This window comes from Myotis nattereri, assembly GCF_964212035.1.
Source record: "Myotis nattereri genome assembly, chromosome: 1".
In the NCBI taxonomy this organism is placed as follows: domain Eukaryota; kingdom Metazoa; phylum Chordata; class Mammalia; order Chiroptera; family Vespertilionidae; genus Myotis; species Myotis nattereri.
Window position 1 is genome coordinate 136,588,303 of NC_138075.1, and position 17,971 is coordinate 136,606,273.

Consider the following 17,971-nt stretch of genomic DNA (forward strand, 5'->3'; position numbering starts at 1 on the left):
AAACATTGTATTTTCTCTATTTTTCTAAATTTCAAAGTCTCTTACACATGATTTTGTTTTGATTTGGAAATAGCAAGTGTTTACCTACATTTCTTGTATTGTGTTACAGAGTAGGGTAAAGTACACATCCTTCTTATAAATTGATGCTATCACAAGAACTAAGCTCTAATGCACTGAAAACAAAATGAATGTATTTTTAAATAATTTAGTGCATTAAGGTTTGACTGCGGTATTTGAGAAGGGAAGTTTCACATTGATTTTAACTCAGAGTACTCTTTATTAGAAGTATGAACCTGAGTAGGAATTGGCTGTAAAACTGTATCCCTTGTAAAAGGGTAAAGATAAAATACACAGTTAAGATACACAAAATAATAGTTTTATTTTTTTCCAAAACATCAATGTGAGAGAGACTCATCGATTGGTTGCCTGCACCCCAACTGGGGCCGGGTATTGAGCCTACAACCAAGGTGCATGCCCTTGACCGGAATCAAACCCAGGACCCTTCAGTCCCTGCTCTATCCACTGAGCCAAACTGGCTAGCGAGGGCAACAATAGCTTCCTTTGAAGGCAGTTTTAGTTTTATAAATATCAATGACATTTTAAGAACATAATTATTATGTTCAGAAATTTAATTGTTGCCATGGCCCCTGAAAGAATTTGCATTTTATAAGTTTGTAATCCTGTAGTCACATTTTCTAACTGCACTATTAAAGCTAAAATTGCATTCTCATTTTTTGTATCTCTTTAGTGTACATATTTTCCTTATCTTACACTTTTGGTAGATTTACATTACTGTAGGTTTCTCACTTAGTTTTAGAATGTTTGAATAAATTTGATAATATATGCTTACATGGTATTAGATTCATTAATCTTAAATAGATTTCTAGCAATTAATTTGAAATCATGCTACCATTTATTTTTCTTCATGAAAACATTTGGAATGCTTTTAAAGCTTAAACCATTATCTTTTGGTAGCTGTCCAGAACTTGATTTCCTTCATCCTTTAGCATTGTATAACTGCATTTTCTAGATCTTTATATTGCTAATTCCTGAGAAACAACCATTTTGTATCTACCAAGTATTAACCAAAGCCATGAATTTGCATTGTAACTTGTCGTTTAAACAAAGTATCTACATTCCTATTTCATACTAAACTTTTACAATCAGACACTTTTGCCTAAAAATTAATATTGGGGTTACAAGGATACAATAGGGGATAGGGCAGCAGTGGAAGATTTTACAGCTTGAAACTGCTCAGTATCTAGCTAATTAATCTATTCAGACAGGCCTAATCCACTTTCTAATTGTATGAGGAGCGAGCCCCATCTTTCTACCACTTAAATGACCTTAAAGAAAAAGAGTGATGTTAAATTTTCAATAGTTAAATTTGGAGTACAGAGCCAGATCAGAGAAATCCTCAATCAAAATTGGACTCCAGTTTCATGGTGTTATCGCTTGGTGACTGACCAGGAGAACTTAGATTCCCGCATCTTTTATGATCATGACTAACTTCATTTTCCAGATCATCACACTATATTGCTAACTCCTGATCAACGAGCATTTGTACTCCTACACAGCAAGCTGAGGGTAGCCTTGGTGCTTGCTCTCTCTCCAGCTATAACCCTAACCAGGCTTTTGACCTTCCGTCTGTAATGCACTTCCCCATTTGTCACTGGGGCCAACGTGGTATGTAAATGGGCGGCAGATTTGGTGGCCCTTCCACTGGCTGAACTCTGGGTCGAGTCCGGGATGGGAATTTAGTGGGTGGAGAGGCTGCGGCAGGACAGTGAGGTCAGCACGGCCAGCGACAGGAAGCCGGGCTTCGCGGCAGCCTTCCCGGAAGCCGGCCGGCTAGCCCCAGCCCGGTCCGTCCAGGGCCGGTGCTGGAGGAAGAGGCCGGCAGGCAGATCCTCGTGCACGGAGATGCCCCGGGAAATCCCCTCCGGCTACGATGACAAAACGCCCTCCCTCCCGCCCTCGGCAGCCCACTCCCCTCCCCTGGGGCCTCTCCGGGCGGCACACGCGGACCGCGAGACCCGCGCCGCGGAGGCAGCCCAACGTCCCGCCCCGCGCGCGCACCCCCGCGCCCTCCCGTTGGCGCGTTCCGGCCTCGGCGCGCCGCCGGCTCCCCTCGCCCCCAACCTCTAGCACACCTCGGCGGCGGCGAGCGGCCCGGGGAGGGCCCGGCGCCGGGAGGTAGGCGCTGCCCGCCGTCCGCGGCGACGCGCACGCAGACCTGCCTCTCCCCGGCCTTCTCACGCCGGCCGCGGGCGGGCGCGCACGCCGAGTGACGCTGGAGGAGGAAGCGCAGCGCCCCTTCCCCTCCCTCGCCGCCCGGGCCCAGCGGGAGCCCCCCAGTGCGCCTGTGCGGAGGCCTACTTGATTATGTGTGCCCTCTCCGGGCTGCAGCGCTAGCCGCCGGGCGGAGGTGGGGAGGGAAGAAGACCAGGAGGAGGCGGAGGAGGCGGTGGAGGGGAAGTGGGGGGGAGTCAGCAAGGACATGGCTCCTGACTCCTGTGCGGAACGTGAGTGACTGAGCGGCAAAGCCCGAGTGAGCGAGTGGCCGATTGGCGGGCGTGGGCCGGGCGCCGGGAGGGAGCGGGAGCGCGGGTGGCTGGCTGTGCGGGGGGGCGGGGGGGCCGGGAAGCACTAACTGGCTTGCATGTGTTTTTTAATGGTCCCCCCAACTCCCTCTTAGATGGTCTCTAGCGACCGGCCCGTGTCTCTGGAGGACGAGGTCTCCCATAGTATGAAGGAGATGATTGGAGGCTGTTGCGTTTGCTCAGACGAGAGAGGCTGGGCCGAGAACCCACTGGTTTATTGCGACGGGCACGGCTGCAGCGTCGCGGTGCATCAAGGTAAACACCCAACCGCCCGCCGGGCCGAACCGGGCCCGCTCCCAACCGTCACCGCGTCCCCCACCGGGGCGGCAACTGCCAGCTCCCCCGCCCCTCCCCCGCCCCGCCCCGCCCCGTTCCGCGGCCCGGGGTGGACTCCGCGGGGCCTCGGCGGGGAGCGGCGGGGGTGGGCTCTGCGTGTGGGAGAAAGTGCGTGTGGCCTGGACTGTCATGTGATTCGGCGCTCACTCTCTCAAGTGTCATTTGGCCGCCGCCTGCGCCCGGACCCGGGGGTCTGGAGTCTTGGGGGCCGTGGTTGGAAGAGGGGGCTGCGGGGCTGCGGGAGGGGGTGGAGTGCGGGGGGCGGCAGGGCTTGCCCCCCTCGGGGGGGTTACCTTGGCGGTGGGTTCGGGCACGTGTAGACCCCTCCCCCTTTGGGCCCGCTCGCTCCCGTCTGCCGCAGTGTGTCTGGGGACTTCCTGTGGCATGGAAGCAGCCTGGGAACGCCGCTCCCCGCTCCGGGGCGTGGGGGAGGGGGCCGAGGGGCTGCCTGGCCGCTGGAGATCGGGGCGGGGAGGCGTCTGCGGCCGCCCCTCCGGCCTCCTGGCGGAGGCTCGGCTGCTGGGGACCGGGAGCTCGCTGCGGGAGGAGGGCGGAGGTCGCGCGCAGTGGTGCTGCTGCAGGAGTGCCTGGCTGCGCCGGCTTGGGCTGCGGGGTGTGTTTCGTGGCCAAATCAGGCCACTTCCTCAGCATCAGGGACTGAAGAGAAAAAGAGGAGGTGGTGCCACCAGTGATTTGGGGAGCATCGTAGTGTATTTCTGGGTGTTTCCACTCGGTGAGGTTGGTTGATACTCAGAAAAAGCCTAGGACACTTAGCAAGACAGTTTTCTGGACACTGACCTTTCATGTGGTAAGGAAGTGAGGCAACCTAGATAATTTTTTGGGGGGCTCTTATACTCATTATTCACCAACCCGCCCCATTCCCATTTCTGAACCTGGCATTGAGTGATGAGTAAGTGGGGCTAAAGTGCATGCTTTAGAATGGAATCCTAGAACTGGGAAGGGAGACTTAGGAGGTAGTGAATTAACCTGAGAACGCAGTTATTCCCATTTTCCTTTAAAGAACAAGGTTGCACAGCTTCCTTTCTTAGGGAGTAAAAAATGTGTTGAAACTAGATACTAATTTTATGATCTTAGAAAACTGGTATAAAAAAAGAAAAAAAAGAAAACTGGTATATAGTATTTGCATTCCAGTATTTATTGGCATTGGTGGAGGTATTTCTTATGAATTGGATGATAAATTATCAGGTTTTGATAAGTAATCTCATCTCAATATAGAAAATGTTCATTTAAGTCTTAAATTTCTTTTTAAAGTTAATTTTCTTCTCTACAGTACTTCTGAATTGAAATATGTTTTTGGACACTCAGGTAGTGTTTCTTGGCTGACAGAACATTTTGGAGATTTAAAAATTTGTGCTGATTTTATATTCTTTAAGTGCTTTCCAGTATTTAAGATATTTTCAAGTTTCCTTTGAGTGCGCTCATTCAGAATGTCAATTAGATGTTAGTGTTTTTAGGAAAATTTCAATTTTGAGTTAATTACATATTATAAAAACAATTTTTAAAAAACAACTAGACTTAGATATGTGATATATATTCATACTTATTGGAACATTCACCTATATTTAGGAATGTTCACTTTTTATAAGTAACAGCTTTATTGAGATGTGATTTACATGCCTTACAATTCACCCACTTAAAGTGTACAATTCACTTTTTTTTAAAAAATATATTTTATTGATTTTTTACAGAGAGGAAGGGAGAGAGATAGAGAGTTAGAAACATTGATGAGAGAGAAACATCGATCAGCTGCCTCCTGCACACATCCTACTGGGGATATGCCTGCAACCCAGGTACATGCCCTTGACCGGAATCGAACCTGGGACCTTTCGGTCCGCAGGCCGACGCTCTATCCACTGAGCCAAACCGGTTTTGGCTACAATTCACTTTTGTTGTGTGTATTCACTAAGTTTTGCATCCATTACCACAATTTTAGAACATTTTCACCACCCTAACAAGAAACCTTGTATTCTCATTTCTACTCAACTCCCCAGGCAACCACTGTCTCTATAGATTTGCCTATTTGGGAAGCATTTCACTTTTTCCCCCCAAATGTGTTTTTATTGATTTTTAGAGAGAGGATAGGCGAGAGATAGAGAGATAAAAACATTGATGAGAGAGAAACATCATCCATTGGCTGCCTCCTGCACGTCCCCTACTGGGAATCAAGCCCAGAAAGTGAAACCCAGTCATGTGCCCTGATCTGAATCAAACTGATGACCTCTTGGTTCATGGACCGAGACACTGAACTACTGAGCCACACTGGCCGGGCTCATTTCACTTTTACATGTAATTTTCTTTTCTGCAGTATCTGTTGCTCATTTTGAAAGATGATTTGGAAATATTTTCATTAGACTTATCTAAAATGATTGCTTCTTAAACTGCAGGATATAGGAATGAATTAATTTCTGAGTTAGTCTATAAAAATCTAATCATGTGTTAAATTTTGCCTAATATTCCTATCATAAAAGAATAATTAAAATTGTAATGTTTATACTTAAATGAAATAACATAATTGGCATTTTAACATTTTTATTATGTCATACGATTTCAACTAAGATAATATATGTGTTAAATATAGATATAAAATGTTTTAATTTTCTACAAAGCAGGAGGTTTACATTAATAGTTTGAGAGGTAATTAGTTTAATAGGGCTTTGAAAGGGTATTTGATTTTCCATAATTCTTTTTTCTTAACATAATTTAAAATATTTTATTTCCCGACAGCTTGCTATGGCATTGTTCAAGTACCCACTGGACCATGGTTTTGCCGGAAATGTGAATCTCAGGAGAGAGCAGCCCGAGTGGTAAGGACTGTTTATCGAAAACATTAAAATACTTTTCTGAGTAGCTTAGGATGTTATGCACATGTTTCAGTTTGAAGGGTTGTCAGTCTGTTGTTCAAATATTGATTTTGGGCCAAACATTGACTTACAGTTTTAAACCAATTTTATAAAACCTGAAAAAGAAATTGAACAACATAAGCATATGTTGATGGATACTTTGAGCAGATAATATATAAAGTTGTATTTTAGTTTATTAGCCCTAACTACTGGTTTGAAGGTTAAATTGGCTAATCATAGTTAGAATATAATGACAGTAGGACATAAGTTATGCTGCTAATTCTGTCACGTTCTTTTTAGTGAATAAAAAACACATTAAGAATTTAGCGATTCATACTTTTTGCTATGTCTGCACATGTATAGTTTAACATTGCTCAATATTTTCAAACATTCAATCCCTTTGGCAAAACAACATAAAAAATCTTTCTTTTTTACTTTAGCTGGCGGCTACCTTCTTTCTAAACACTTAAAAAAAAGTTTTTATTGATTTCAGAGAGAGGGAGAGAGAGATAGAAACATCAATGATGAGAGGCAATCATTGATTGGCTGCCTCTTGTACACTCTCTACTGGGGATCCAGCCTGAAATCCTGGGCATGTGCCCTGACTAGGAATTGAACTATGACCACCTGGTTCATGAGTTGACGCTCAACCACCGAGCCACACCAGCAGGTCCTGAACACTTTTGTAAACCACCTGTAACAGTGAGGGAGGGATGTTTGTTTATTTATTTATTTTAAATATATTTTTTATTGCTTCCAGAGAGGAAGGAAGAGGGAGAGATAGAAACATCAATGAGAGAGAATCATTGATTGGCTGCCTCCTGCACGCCCCCTATCAGGGATGAAGCCTGCAACCCATGCATGTGCCCTGACTGGGAATTGAACCTGTCCTCCTGGTTCATAGGTCAGTGTTCAACTGAGCCATGCTGCCTGGGTGGTATGTTTATTCTTTATGGCCAAAAGCATTTTTCTAGTTGAACTTCTGGATCTATCAGGGAGAAATAGATTTAATATTCATTAATCATATAAAAGCATTATCATTTGAAATGTTATAGTTCCTTTTGGTATTGACTAGAGAATTTGACAGAAGGTAGGGAAGAAACATTTCAATTTCTGTACATGTATAGTAAAGACAGAATCTTTTATTTTTATAGCCTGAGGAAATGGCTGAATAGCCTATCTAGGTTTGTGAAATTCAGAGCAGTATTCTGTTGATATGTTTTGTTTGAGTGTGAAAACGCACTGTAGCAGAATTATAGCTATTGATCAAATGTTACCATAATGGGAATTAACAAATGGAGGATGAAATCAATCAAAAATGTTAAGATTTGATGTGGTAGGATACATAGGTATACTCATGTCTTTTTTGCCTCTTCGTAGCATGTTATGATTTGGGGTTCTTGAGTCACCAAGCAAAGGAAGTTATGCTTTATTAGTAAACACTGACAATTAAGGTGAGGCTCTTCCAGCGGTGTTACAACAGATTCAGGGCCAGAGAAAGATTAGAAAATAGGAAAGGTGGGTATCAATAGAGGGAGGATAAAGGTATTGTGAATGGGATTGATAAAATGCCAACATTATTTGTCTTAAATGCCCCCTGTTGCCTGTTTTTATTCCTTTAGCCTCTAAGGCAGCGGTTCTCAACCTGTGGGTCGTGACCCCTTTGGGGGTCGAACGACCCTTTCACAGGGTTTGCCTAAGACCATTGGAAAACACATATGTAATTACATATTGTTTTTGTGATTAATCACTATGCTTTAGTTATGTTCAATTTGTAACAATGAAATTGGGGGTTACCGCCCTGGCCAGTTTGGCTCAGTGGATAGAGCGTAGGCCTATGGACTGAAGGGTCCCAGGTTCGATTCTGGCCAAGGGCGCATGCCTGGGTTGTGGGCTCGATCCCCGGTAGGGGGCGTGCAGGAGGCGGCCGATCAATGATTCTCTCTCATCATTGATGTTTCTATCTCTCTCTCCCTCTCCCTTCCTCTCTGAAATCAATAAAGAAATATATTTAAAAAAAAGAAAAAAGAAATTGGGGATTACCACAACATGAGGAGCTGTATTATAAAGGTTTACTGCATTAGGAAGGTTGAGAACTACTGCTCTAAGGGCATGGTCAAGATATTAGGGTGAATAAAGTAGTTATCTAAAAAGTATATTGGAGGATGCATTTTTTAATCCTTAAATTTTGTTATTTATTGATTTTAGAGGGGAAGGGGAAAGAGAGAGAGAGAGAGAGAGAGAGAGAGAGAGAGAGAGAGAGATCTGTTTGTTCCACCTGGGGTCAACCCCACCGCTTTGGTGTATCTGGATGATGCTCTAACCAACTGAGCTACCTGACCAGGGCTAGAGGATGCAGTTTATTTCAGCTTTATTTGATGAGATGATGTGGGGGCAATTAAAGGTTTTAAAGAAAAGACACAACCTCCTTTAAATTTCTGTAGTGTGCAGTTGTAAAAGTTAGGTCCTTTGTAAGAAACAAAAACTTATTCCAAGGTAAAATAAGCAAAGAAAGAGCATTTTATTTTAAGGATAAAGGAGCTAAGAACCAGAACATGGAAATGTATGCATGACCTAGAAAGGGAATTGAATTAGTCTTAATCTTATTTCTGGTTTTCTCTGTGTCTGCTTTATTCTTTCTGCAGATTTTCTCTGCTGCTTTCTACAACAATCAATAGTTAACTTTTTTTGACTGTTTACTGTCTGTCAGATACTTTGCTGAATGTTCTATACCAATTCTCTCCTTTAATCAACCTATCAAATCTATGAGGTTATTCATTCTCATTTTATGGATAAGGACAACATAGTTTTAAGAGCAATACATACCTAGTTGGAGTCTGGGCTGTGATTAATTTTTCAATTATCATGTTATATGTGAAAGATGGGCATACTTCAGCTCCTAATATTTTCTACCTCCTGTATCAAGAGACTACATCTCAGTCTGAATGTCATGTTCCTTTGGGGGAAAAAATGAAAACAAAACTTTTGGCTTGGCTTGGATGAGGTACCTAGATCATCAGTTGGCCATGGCTAGACAATATGGTTGAGTGGTTCAGACACAGGGCTAGATTGAATTTTAAAAACATTAGGAAAGAGGAAAATAAAAGTAGGATTGGGGAAAAGTTTGGTTGATTTTTAAGGGAAGCTCTTTGTAGGTAGGCATTCATAATTTAGTGAAAGCACTTGAATTGCTTTATTCGCTGCAAGTATGAATGTTTTGTTGAGAAAGTTTTTTAGACTTATACTACTTACTGATCATTATCATAGTGGTGAGAGGTTAAAATACTGATGACTATTTTTTTTTTTTAAATATATTTTATTGATTTTTTACAGAGAGGAAGGGAGAGAGATAGAGAGTTAGAAACATCGATGAGAGAGAATCATCGATCAGCTGCCTCCTGCACATCTCCCACTGGGGATATGCCCGCAACCCAGGTACATGCCCTTGACCGGAATCGAACCTGGGACCCCTCAGTCCGCAGGCCGACGCTCTATCCACTGAGCCAAACCGGTTTCGGCCTGATGACTATTTTTGTATTTAATGTGTATTTGTCGTTCTTAATTACCAGGCTGAAGAGAGAGATTAGAAATTTTATCTACTTATATCATTTCAATGAGATACAGTGAGGATATTTTATATTTTAAATATTCTACTTCAAAAACAAGTAGAGAGTGAATCATGAAGAAAAAAAAAATGGCCAAAAGCCAGTTAAGAATTTGCATTAATTAGATATTGCTATTCTAGTGCTAAATGAAAGACTATTTCTTTCCTACAGTAATTTTTTTCTCTGCCTCTTTATTATAGTTCTTCCTTGTTTCTTACATTGTTAGGGAGAAATTGCCAGATGGAATTAAAAGTCAAGGTTTTAGGGATTGACCTAGGGCTATATTATTTTACTAGAGGCCTGGTGCATGAATTCGTGCATGGATGGGATCCTGCCAGCCCGCCCCATCAGGCCCGACAGGGCCGGGGGAGGGGCCGAAGGTGGTTGGCCGGCCGGCTCCTCCCCTTGGTCAAATTCCTGGTTGAACTCCTGGTGGAGGGGACAATTTGCATATTAGCCTTTTATTATATAGGATTTTAAAATTTTTGCTTAATGAAGCTATATAATGCAAGCAAATCACTATAAATCTATAAAACCATATAAATTATATACTTAACTATATTAATTATATTTAATTCCAGTAAAATTATATTGATATACATTTAATTATCACAAATAATTCTGAGCAATATAGGACATAAAATAAATACATATGTATTCCCCACCCAGAATGAACAGATGTTACTTATTCATATTTGCTTCAAACCTTCCCTTCTACTTAAAAGGAATAATAAAAGATTAAGTTGAAGTACTTTCTGTACTCTCCTCAGTCTGAGTCCACCATTATCATTTAGTAGCTGTTAGGCCCTTCTATATATATTTTTTCTTCCCAGTTTTACTGAGATATAATTGGCATATAACATTAATTTAATGTGTACAGCATATTGGATATGTTGTATCAAAATGACTACCGTAATAAGTTAACATTCACCAGTCATCTCACATTTGCAAATATTTTTTCCTTTTGATGAGAACTTTTAAGATTTGCTACTCTGTTAGTAAACTTTCAGATATACAACACAGTATAGTTTTTAAAAAAATATGTTTTTATTGATTTTTAGAGAGAGGAAGGGAGAAGGATAGAAACATCGATGTGAGAGAAACATTGATCGCTGCTTTCTGCTTGCCCCCCACTGGGGATTGAGCCCGAAACCCGCAACCCTGAGCATGTGCCCTGACCAGGAATTGAATCTGCAATCTCTTGGTGCATGGGTTGACACTCAACCACTGAGCCACACTGGCCGGGCAACTGCTTGTATTTTTAATAGTATCTTGTTATTATTGCTTTAAGGGCTATATGCTTTCCTTTATTTATTTGAACATGTAAAACCTTTTTAAAATTAATTTTAGAGAGAGAGGAAGGGTGGGGGGAGGTGAGAGAGAGAGAGAGAGAGAGAGAGAGAGAGAGAGAGAAAACATGGTACCTTTGTAAGATACATTGCCCAGCATATAGTACCTATTTATTCCTTTTTTTGTTGTTTAGACTTTTATGTTTATCAAAGAGAAGCTTTTGGTATTACCTGACTTTGACTAAGTGTTATGCACTTAGTCAAAGTCAGGTAATACCAAAAGCTTCTCTTTACACACAAAATAGTACCTCACAGCTTGACTCTTGAATACTCATCTCATTCTTCAGGGGCAACACCTTTTGGTATTTCTATATTTATTTATTTTTTAATATATTTTTATTGATTTCAGAGAGGAAGGGAGGGAGAGAGAGCGAGCTAGAAACATCAATGATGAGGGAGAACCATTGATCGGCTGCCTCCTGCACGCCCCATACTGGGGATCGAGCCCACAACCCAGACACGTGCCCTTGACCGGAATTGAACCCAGGATCCTTCAGTCTGCAGGCCAACGCTCTATCCACTGACCCAATCTAACTAGGGCTACTTCTATATTTCTAAAATGAATGTCTAAACATCAGTATTTGACATACCATTTTTAGATGTTGTCTTTCACTGCATCACACATTTTGGTTAAATCAATAATACTAAATAATAATTACATTATTCCAACTATTTAAATGTTTTGTTAATTTTTAAGCAAAGTATACTATGATTGCTTTCTTCATATAATTTTCCATTTGGTTAATGAGTCAGGTAGTCTATAAATTCAAATTTTCTTTTCTTTACCTACTCCTTTCCTTTTCCTCGTCCTCTCTTCCTGTCTCCTCTCCCTCCTTTTTCTCTTCCTGTCTTCTTCCTCTCTTCTCCCCTTCCTCTCTCCTCTTTCTCTTTTGTTCTTCTCCCTTCTCTGCCAACATATTTTCTCTCCTTCCTCTTCTCCCTCCTTCCCCTCCTCTACCTTTCCCTCTTCCTCCTTCCCTTTTAAGCTGGGAGACCTTCCTCTAAGCACCATCTCCCCTGCTCCCATCCTGTCTGGTTTCTCTTTACTCCTAGAACTTTCTTCACTATCATCTTGGGAGTTTCTTTGCTTTTTGCTTATTTTGAATTCCCTGTTTTCTAACTCTTCATTCTCCCATTTCTTCTTTAATGTTTTATTTTTTTGTTTTGGCTGGTAAATCTTCTAGCAGCTTCATAGGAAAAGGTGTATGAGAAAGAAATTTTTAAATTCTTGCATGTAGTTTTACCATCTTGCTTGATTGATAGTGGGGCTGAGTAGAATATTTGGCAATCATTTTCCTTCAGAATTTTGAAGATATTTCTCCACTGCTTTTTAGGTTTCAGTATTTTTGTTAAGTCCCACGAAGTTCTGATTTCTAATCTTTTATATATGATTGTTCTCTCTGGATTTAATATTTTTTCCTTATCTACCTTATCTTTGATACTTACATGTTTTTATTGATTTTATTTTTTTAAAATATATTTTTATTGATTTTAGAGAGGAAGTGAGAGGGAGAGAGTGATAGAAACATCAATGATGAGAGAGTCATTGAATGGCTGCCTCCTGCACACACCCTACTGAGGATCAAGCCTGCAACCTGTTCATAGATTGATGCTCAACCACTGAGCGACGCCGGCTGTATTTTTTTTTTAATATATTTTATTTTATTTTATTTATTTATTTATTTATTTTGTTTAAAAATATATTTTATTGATTTTTTACAGAGAGGAAGGGAGAGAGATAGAGAGCTAGAAACATCGATGAGAGAGAAACACCGATCAGCTGCCTCCTGCACATCTCCCACTGGGGATATGCCCGCAACCCAGGCACACGCCCTTGACTGGAATTGAACCCGGGACCCTTCAGTCCGCAGGCCGACGCTCTATCCACTGAGCCAAACTGGTTTCGGCAATTTAATATATTTTATTGATTTTTTACAGAGAGGAAGGGAGAGGGATAGAGAGTTAGAAACATCGATGAGAGAGAAAAATCGATCAGCTGCCTCCTGCACACCCCCTGTTGGGGATGTGCCCGCAACCAGGGTACATGCCCTTGACCAGAATTGAACCCGGGACCCTTGAGTCCGCAGGCCAAAGTTCTATCCACTGAGCAAAACCGGCCAGGGCCGGCTGTACTTTTTAATGATTTTAGAGAAGAAGGGAAAGGGGGAGAGAGAGAAACATCGATTGGCTGCCTTCTGTAAGCCCCCTACTGGGGATGGTGCCCATATTCCCAGGCTGGAAATCCAACTGGTGACCCTTTTGGTTCATGGGACAATACGAGGCACACTGGCCAGGGCTCTGATAACTTTTCATGGTAGTGTGCTTTCCCTTACTCATTATACTGGGCACACAGTGGCCCTTTTGTTTTGTTAAATCATGTTGGAGGACATTTCAGTTAGGAGAAATGTTTTTGAGTTATTTCTTTGATAATTTCCTCAGTTATGTTGTCCTTGTTGGCTTTTTCTGTATGTTTCTTTATTTGGATGTTGGGCCATTTGAATTAATCTAATATTTTATATTTTGTGTTTATTTTTGTCCTACTTTCTGAAGTAGTTCTTTGCGTTATCTTCCAAACCTTAACTTAAATTCCTGAATTCTATTATACTTTTAACTTCCAAGGCTCTTTTATGCTCTTTGAATGCTCCTTATTTTCATTTTCTGATTTTGTTTCTTGGTGCAATATCTTCTCTTAACTCTATGAGAATATTAATCAGATGGTTATTTTTGTTTTGTTTCAGTTTTCTGATGTTTTCTTCAGCTCCTAGGATTCTTCATTAGTTTCTCTACACTATTTGTTTTGGCCTGTCTTGTTAAAGACTTTGCTTAAAAATCTGGTCACTCTTAGCCATCAAATTCATAATGAGTGGATTGGAAGCTCTGTACGGGCAGGGATTGTTGGCTGGTTGGCTTCATTAAAGGTGATTTAGCTGGGTTCTTCTACTAGGAGACCACCAACTGGGTTAGTTTATTTGGAGGAAAATCATCCATTTAGGATTGACCAACTTAGTTACCAATATTTTTTGAGTCAGGTGGTTGCTGGACTTTCACTATTTAGAATTAGATTCTCAGTTACTTCCTTTTTCACTATGATATCCCTTTCCTTAGCTGTGCCTGGTGTCTCCAACTCTGGATTTCCTCCTTTACTCTTTTTGCAGTTTTCTAGTGTGGGAGAGAGACATTTAATGTGTAGTGTAGAAGGAGATTGGGAGGGAGGTGTGTGATTGTTTTTCAGTTTATACCCATTTCTTTCTGTTTTTAGCCTTATCTGAACCCATCCCTCCCAGGTACATACACCACCACTGCGCTTGTACAGCTCCCCGTCCCCGATGCCTGGTGCCTAAAATTCTTCCAGTTTCTGGTGCTATGTGGTCCAAGATACATTGCCTTTGGGCTTGTCTTATTGCAGCAACCTTTTCTGATCTGTTAAGTCATACACTATACTTGTCTCTTTCATAGCTTGCAAAACTTTATAGTTGTTGTCTTCCCTTTTGTTCTTTTTGTCTATGTGGCATTATGCCCTTTTTATATAATTTAGTGGGATATTAGGAAGGAGAGAAGGTAGTTTTTAAGTAGAATTAAATACCTGTAGCTTGTGATGTTGTCTTTTCCCATTTCTCCCAGGGTCTTGTTTTATTTTTTGTCTGTCATTTTTACTTTTTTCCCAGTCAGCTCACAAGCATTTTTGAATCTTTCTATGGATTCTACTTTCCCTTCACGTTTTCACCTTTCTGTCTTTCCTCTTTTCACTAGCAAACTTCCTGGAAGAATAACACCATTTGTTATCTTTGCTTCTCCAACTTCTTTTTATAGTCTAACCTTAATTGTGCTTAATCATTGAGATATAACTTAGTTTTCATTTTATTTTATTTTTAAAATAGATTTTTATAGATTTCAGAGAGGAAGGGAGATGGGGAGAGAAAGAGAGAGAGAGAGAGAGAGAGAGAGAGAGAGAAAGAAAGAGAGAGAGAGAGAAAGAGAGAGAGGGGGGGAAGGGAGGGAGGGAGGGAGAGAGGAAGGAAGGAAGGAAGGAAGAAAGAAAAAGAAAGACAGACAGACATCAGGTATGAGAGAGAATCATTGATGGCTGCCTCCTGCAGGTCCCACACTGGAGATCGAGCCTGAAACCCGGGCATGTGCCCTGACCAAGAATCAAACTGATCTGGTTCATAGGTTGTTGTTCAACCATTGAACCATGCTGGCCGGGCTTAGTTTTCATTTTAAAAAATAGCACATGAAGTCTGTAATTGCTAAATGCTTTCATCTTGGACACTGTTTTATCTTCCAGTGAGCATTATATAAAGATCTATGTACAAGAAATTCTTTTAATAATTTAGCATAAAGAAAATTGTCTCCCGTGAGGATCTGGTATATTTCCTCCTTTTTGATAGCTCTGTGACACACATTCTGTTTTTCTTTTTGTTTTGGCTACCAGGCAGCTTGGAACCAAATCAGGTCTTTAGCTACATCAGTTATATTTATCTGACTGTTATTATGGTTGTTCCCTCCTCATCTTTCTCCTGTGGGGTGAAGAACTTCACCTCTTACCTCTGTTTCTCTGCGTGTTGATTTCATTCTCTCATACTACAGACTCTCTACTTCATGAGGCGGGAACAATGACTGCTGGCAGCTCTTGGCTCTCATCTTCCTAGCCCCTTCAACCAGAAGAAGGGGCTCTCTTGAAGAATCCTGGGAAGGACTCTGATTGGCCTGTCTTGGATCATGTACTCAACATCCCTGTGGCTGGAGTGGGGAGGGTACTATGAATGACAACCCTCACTAGAACTACATAGTTGGAGTCAGGGGTAAGAGAGTTTCCCTAAATCAGGGGCTGTCCCTCATATTGGCTTTCAAAGTTCATTTTTCTATTTTTTATTATTATAATATAGGTCCCTTATATGTAGGCTGCCTCAAATCCTTTTCTAAAAAAAACTAATGTAATGAATTTTCATAAAATATCACAAACTCCTTCTTGTTCATTCACCCTTCAAACCATTATATTTGTCTCAAGTCCACCATCCTATTGATTTTGTTAACTTTAAATGGCTATGTCTAAAATTTTCTTTTCAGTTTTTATTCTAGTTGATCTACTTTCAGTATTTAAAACTGGTCGGTTGACCTTTCTTGCAAGACACTCTGCTCATGACTTCTGGGAAGCTCCTTTCTTCTCTGATATCTTTAAATATTGCTTTTTTGGATTCCCATTTGGTATTCTTTGCTTCTTTAAAGCTGAACTTATATGATTGCTTTTCTGGCCTGTTTATTTGATTACTTCACTTGAGGTAAACTTAGGCATGCTTATGGATATCTGTAGGCATCAGTATCACCTGAACAACTTTTTTCTAGTCTGTAGATCCATATTTGCAGTTGCCTCCTGGTTATCTATTTAGGTAGCATAGGCATCTTAAATTTAACTTCTCTACTTCTCTATTTTTTTTTTGGGTCTAGATTATTGCAGCAGTTTAAATTATTTAATTTTTGATAAGATGATATGATACAGTTCAAAAATATAAAAATACGCAGTGGAAGTTCTTCCTCCTAAACCTCTCTTATTCCCCCAGTTTTATTTCCAAATTTCCCATTGTAATTTGATTTTTATTTATTTTACTGGCTCCTCTATGTATGTACATGCTTATACATATATAGACTTTTGTTTTTCTTTTTTACAAAAAGATAGCATATTACACATACTTATAGTGAGCTCCCTTATCTTTTCTGTTTCAAAATTTTCTTCTACAAAGCAAATATGATTATTGTTTCTAAATTTACTAGACTGTCTCTTAACTTAGTTCAGAGAAGATTTTTTTTCTGGTCCATGGTATTTTCACTAAAAGTATGTTATGTCCACTTACACATTTAATTTCTGCATAGTGCATAGCTGGGTAAACACCTCCTACCCTCACCCCCAACAGAAATTCTAGTTCTGTAGTTACTCATTAGGGTTAGAAATTTATGGTGGTATTACTCTAGAGCCAATAGAAACTAAAGCTGCTCTAATGTGATGTAAACTTTTCTATTCCCAGTACCTCGTCCCTACTGCTCCTGTTTTCACTTTGCCTGCTCCATCTTCTGTATAACTCTGAGTAGACTAAGAACCCCAAAAGATTTTTTACATGCTGTTCTCCAGAGATGATACTCTTAAGTGCTATGCTATAATGTTCAAGCAAGTAACCAGAAGTGTTAAGACATATGTGTATGTGACTATCTTTGTCTTGATATTTTAGATTAGGGGAAAAATGAAAATAGCATCCATGTGGTGGAAATAGGAAATATATCAGCTCTAAGGATATTATAGTAAAATCTCAATGTAGCCCGACTGGCGTGGCTCAGTGGTTGAGCAGTGACCTATGAACCAGGAGGTCAAGGTTCGATTCCCAGTCAGGGCACATACCTGGTTGGTGAGCTCTGTCTCCAGTTGGGGTTGTACAGGCGGCAGCCAATCAATGATTCTCTCTCATCATTGATGTTTCTATCCCTCTCCCTCTCCCTTCCTCTCTGAAATCAGTAAAAATATTTAAAAAAATCTCACTATAATGGACTAATTTGGGCGAGGGGGATGTCCCTTAAAAGCCGAAAGTCCATCTATACATATAAAAGAGAAACATGGTAATTGGCGTACGACCGCTACCCTTCCCATTGACTAATCAGGGCGATATGCAAATTAACTGTCAGCCAAGATGGCGGCCGGCAGCCAGGCAGCTTGAAACTAACATGAGGCTTGCTTGCTTCAGTGACGGAGGAAACCAATGTTCCCTACCTGCCGCTGCAGGCCTCTGAGCCTGCAGTTTCAAACATTGTAACAAATATAGACCATAAACAAAACCCCAGAAACTAGCTTTCAGCCGGCTGGGATCTCAGAGCTGGAGTTGATACAGAGTTTCGATTGTAGAACCTAAACAAACCAGATACCTGCTTTCAGGAGCGGAGGCCTAAGAGCTGGAGCCTCAGAGCTAAAGCTGGCCCAGAATAAAAAAAAAAAAAAAAAAGGAGCAGTTGGGAGCTTCAGTCCCAGCCTGAAAACAGCCCTCAGCCCCTCACCCAGACTGGCCAGGCACCCCAGTGGGGACCCCCACCCTGAAGGGTGTGTAACCAACTGCAAACAGCCATCATCCCCTCATCCAGGCTGGCCAGGCACCCCAGTGGGGACCCCCACCCTGATCTAGGACACCCTTAAGGGCAAACCAGCGAGTCCCCACCCATGCACCAGGCCTCTATTCTAT

General features: G+C 41.3%; 1 protein-coding gene across 2 annotated transcripts in view; it reads left to right on the plus strand.

The window, feature by feature from the left end:
- The first annotated feature begins 1,817 nt into the window (after positions 1-1,817).
- Positions 1,818-17,971, plus strand: part of MLLT10 (MLLT10 histone lysine methyltransferase DOT1L cofactor) — a 226,934-nt gene continuing 210,780 nt past the window's right edge. For both annotated transcript variants that reach the window (XM_081103957.1, XM_081103958.1), the window contains exons 1-3: positions 1,818-2,525; positions 2,699-2,858; positions 5,685-5,764. In XM_081103957.1, the coding sequence (XP_080960083.1) occupies positions 2,699-2,858; positions 5,685-5,764 (240 nt within the window). In that variant the 5' untranslated portion in view covers positions 1,818-2,525. The remainder of the gene's footprint in view (positions 2,526-2,698; positions 2,859-5,684; positions 5,765-17,971) is intronic.